Source organism: Penaeus chinensis, chromosome 27, assembly GCF_019202785.1.
Source record: "Penaeus chinensis breed Huanghai No. 1 chromosome 27, ASM1920278v2, whole genome shotgun sequence".
Lineage (NCBI taxonomy): Eukaryota > Metazoa > Arthropoda > Malacostraca > Decapoda > Penaeidae > Penaeus > Penaeus chinensis.
The window spans coordinates 20,074,340-20,076,839 of NC_061845.1; the positions used below are offsets into that span (position 1 = coordinate 20,074,340).

General features: G+C 39.2%; 1 protein-coding gene across 1 annotated transcript in view; it reads right to left on the bottom strand.

The window, feature by feature from the left end:
* Positions 1-2,500, bottom strand: part of LOC125039339 (kelch-like protein 17) — an 88,106-nt gene that overhangs the window by 2,174 nt on the left and 83,432 nt on the right. The window contains exons 9-10 of the mRNA XM_047633179.1: positions 712-828; positions 310-565 (exon numbers count right to left, since the gene is read on the bottom strand). Of these exons, the coding sequence (XP_047489135.1) occupies positions 310-565; positions 712-828 (373 nt within the window). The remainder of the gene's footprint in view (positions 1-309; positions 566-711; positions 829-2,500) is intronic.

Sequence of the window (2,500 nt, forward strand, 5' to 3'; positions counted from 1 at the left end):
GAAGAAGAAGAAGAAGAAGAAGGAGAAGGAGAAGGAGAAGGAGAAGGAGAAGGAGAAGGAGAAGGAGAAGGAGAAGAAGAAGATGAAGACGGGGAGCAGTAGTAGAAAGATGACGGAAAAAAGGAAGCGGAGCGGAGGAAAAAGTCAAAGAATAAACTAGGCTGTAACTGTAAGAACGGTCAGTAATAGAGAAAAAAAAAACTATAAAATACTATAAAGCTTCAATTTCAAAAACAAATCGAAGTAAAACTAAAAGAAAATTGCCATGGAAATTATCAACAACGTCCGATTTTCGAGAGCTGCCCTGACCTGCGCGAGTGCATGGCCGTGATGGGTTCCCACGTGTTCCTCCGCGGGTTGAACCGCTCGGCCGACGCCATGCACATGGTGCCGTCGTTGCCGCCCACGCAGTACAGCATTCCCCCGATGATCGCCGCCCCGCAGCTGCTCCTCCGGCTCATCATGGGCGGTACGGACATCCACTTCCCCACCCGCGGATCCAGCCTTTCGACCGTGCACTGGTAGTTGGTGGAGTCGAAGCCGCCAAGGGCGTAGAGGCAGCTGTCTGTTCGGTTGGAAGGAGTTGGGCCTATGCGGTGTTTTCGAGCTAATCAGAAACATATTTTTCGTCCAAAGCTGTTACATGCATTTTCTCCATGGAAGCAAAATATATAAAACGGAATTTTTTTTGTCCGGATGCCCCACACATACCAAGAACGGCTACCCTGCAGTAGCGCCTCCTGGTGGCCATCGCAGGGCAGGAGGTCCATGTGCCCGTGAGGGGGTCGTATCTCTCCACACTACTCAAGCAAGATGCTCCGTCGTATCCTGGAAGTATGAAAGCACAATGCCCTGAAAATATAGACTTGTATTCACATGGTTTATGCTACGGTGGTGATGGTTGTGGTTGTGGTGGTGATTGGTAGTGGTAGTGGTGGTGATGGTAGTAGCAGCAGTAGTAATACTAGTTGTTGTAGTAATAGTAGTAGTAGTACTAGTACTACAACTAGCAGCAATAGCACTACAAGTAGCAATAGTACTACCACTAGTAGTAGTACTAGCACTACTACTAGCAGCAATAGCACTATTACTAGTAGCAATAGTACTACTACTAGTAGTAGTACTAGTACTACTACTAGCAGCAATAGCACTACTACTAGTAGCAATAGTACTACTACTAGTAGCAATACTAGTGCTACTACTGCTATACCTGCTACTAATGTCTACCAGTGCATTTTGCTGTTAGAGATAGCTTGCTTGAAATCACATATTATTCACATGTTATTAATAACACATCTTTACCGGTGACTTCCTTCTGCTTTGGAAACAGCATTATAACACCAGTTTTCAAATCCGGATAAACTGACGAAGTTTATATCTATTGTTCTATTACCATACATTGTAACGGACTAACTAACGGCATTTTTCGAGACAAGGACCTACTATCAAAACACAACATGGCTTCAGAGGAAAGATGTCTACCGAAACAGCGTTATTGCAAATTAAATTTATGATAACAGATATATCTACTAAATAAATTTGCTCATATCTACCCGATAGCGTCAATCACGATATATTTCTGAACAAACTAATAAATCACAGAATCGATACATATTGGTTCAGAAGTTATTTAACACACAGAACCCAATCAGTCAAAATTCACGTGAATATATCAGCAAGAATCAAAATTATGCCCAATCCTGTTCACAATATTCATAAATGATCTGTTGTCCAAAGCGCAAACAACTTCAACAAATCTATAAAAACTTCGAAGAAACACGAGCACAAGGAAAAGGATATTTCGACATCAGTGATGAAGATTAAGATGATCATAACTATGGTAATGATGGCAAAAATGATGATAATAATAATAATGATGATGATAATAATAATAATAATAATAATAATAATAATAATGATAACAAACATAATAAATATTGATATCGTCTCTATTATCAAATACTGAATGTAAAAATCCTAACATTTGTTATTATAGCAAGTAATTGTGATACTTAGAAATATAATTTCTAAGGATGTGACTTAGAGAATATCGTACTTTGAATTAAATTCGTCTACGAAAAGGATTCAACGTCTGTGTTAAACGAAGGACATTTTGAAAGAGAGCTCGAGGCCGGCCGGTGAAGTTGCAATCTTGCTGGAATCTCCGTTTTACGCCAAATGAATTTCAAGGCTATCCCTGCTATATTATTTGTGAGGTAATATATATTTTTACCAAAGTAGACGTTGAAATTATCTAATGCTTCTAATTATAGGTCAAGTATTTAACAAAAAACTGTACCGTATTTTAGATCACGGATACCTTATATACTAGGTCGCAAAGCCATGCAACTATTTCCATAAATATTCCATTTTCTCTTTCGTGGATTTACTTTGTAAGTCAGGTTCTTGTGCTGAGTTTTACAGTAGCTAGCTCCTGATCTAGTGTTATTTAATATAATTATTACGCGCTGCGGTAGCAACACATAATAATTATATTAGA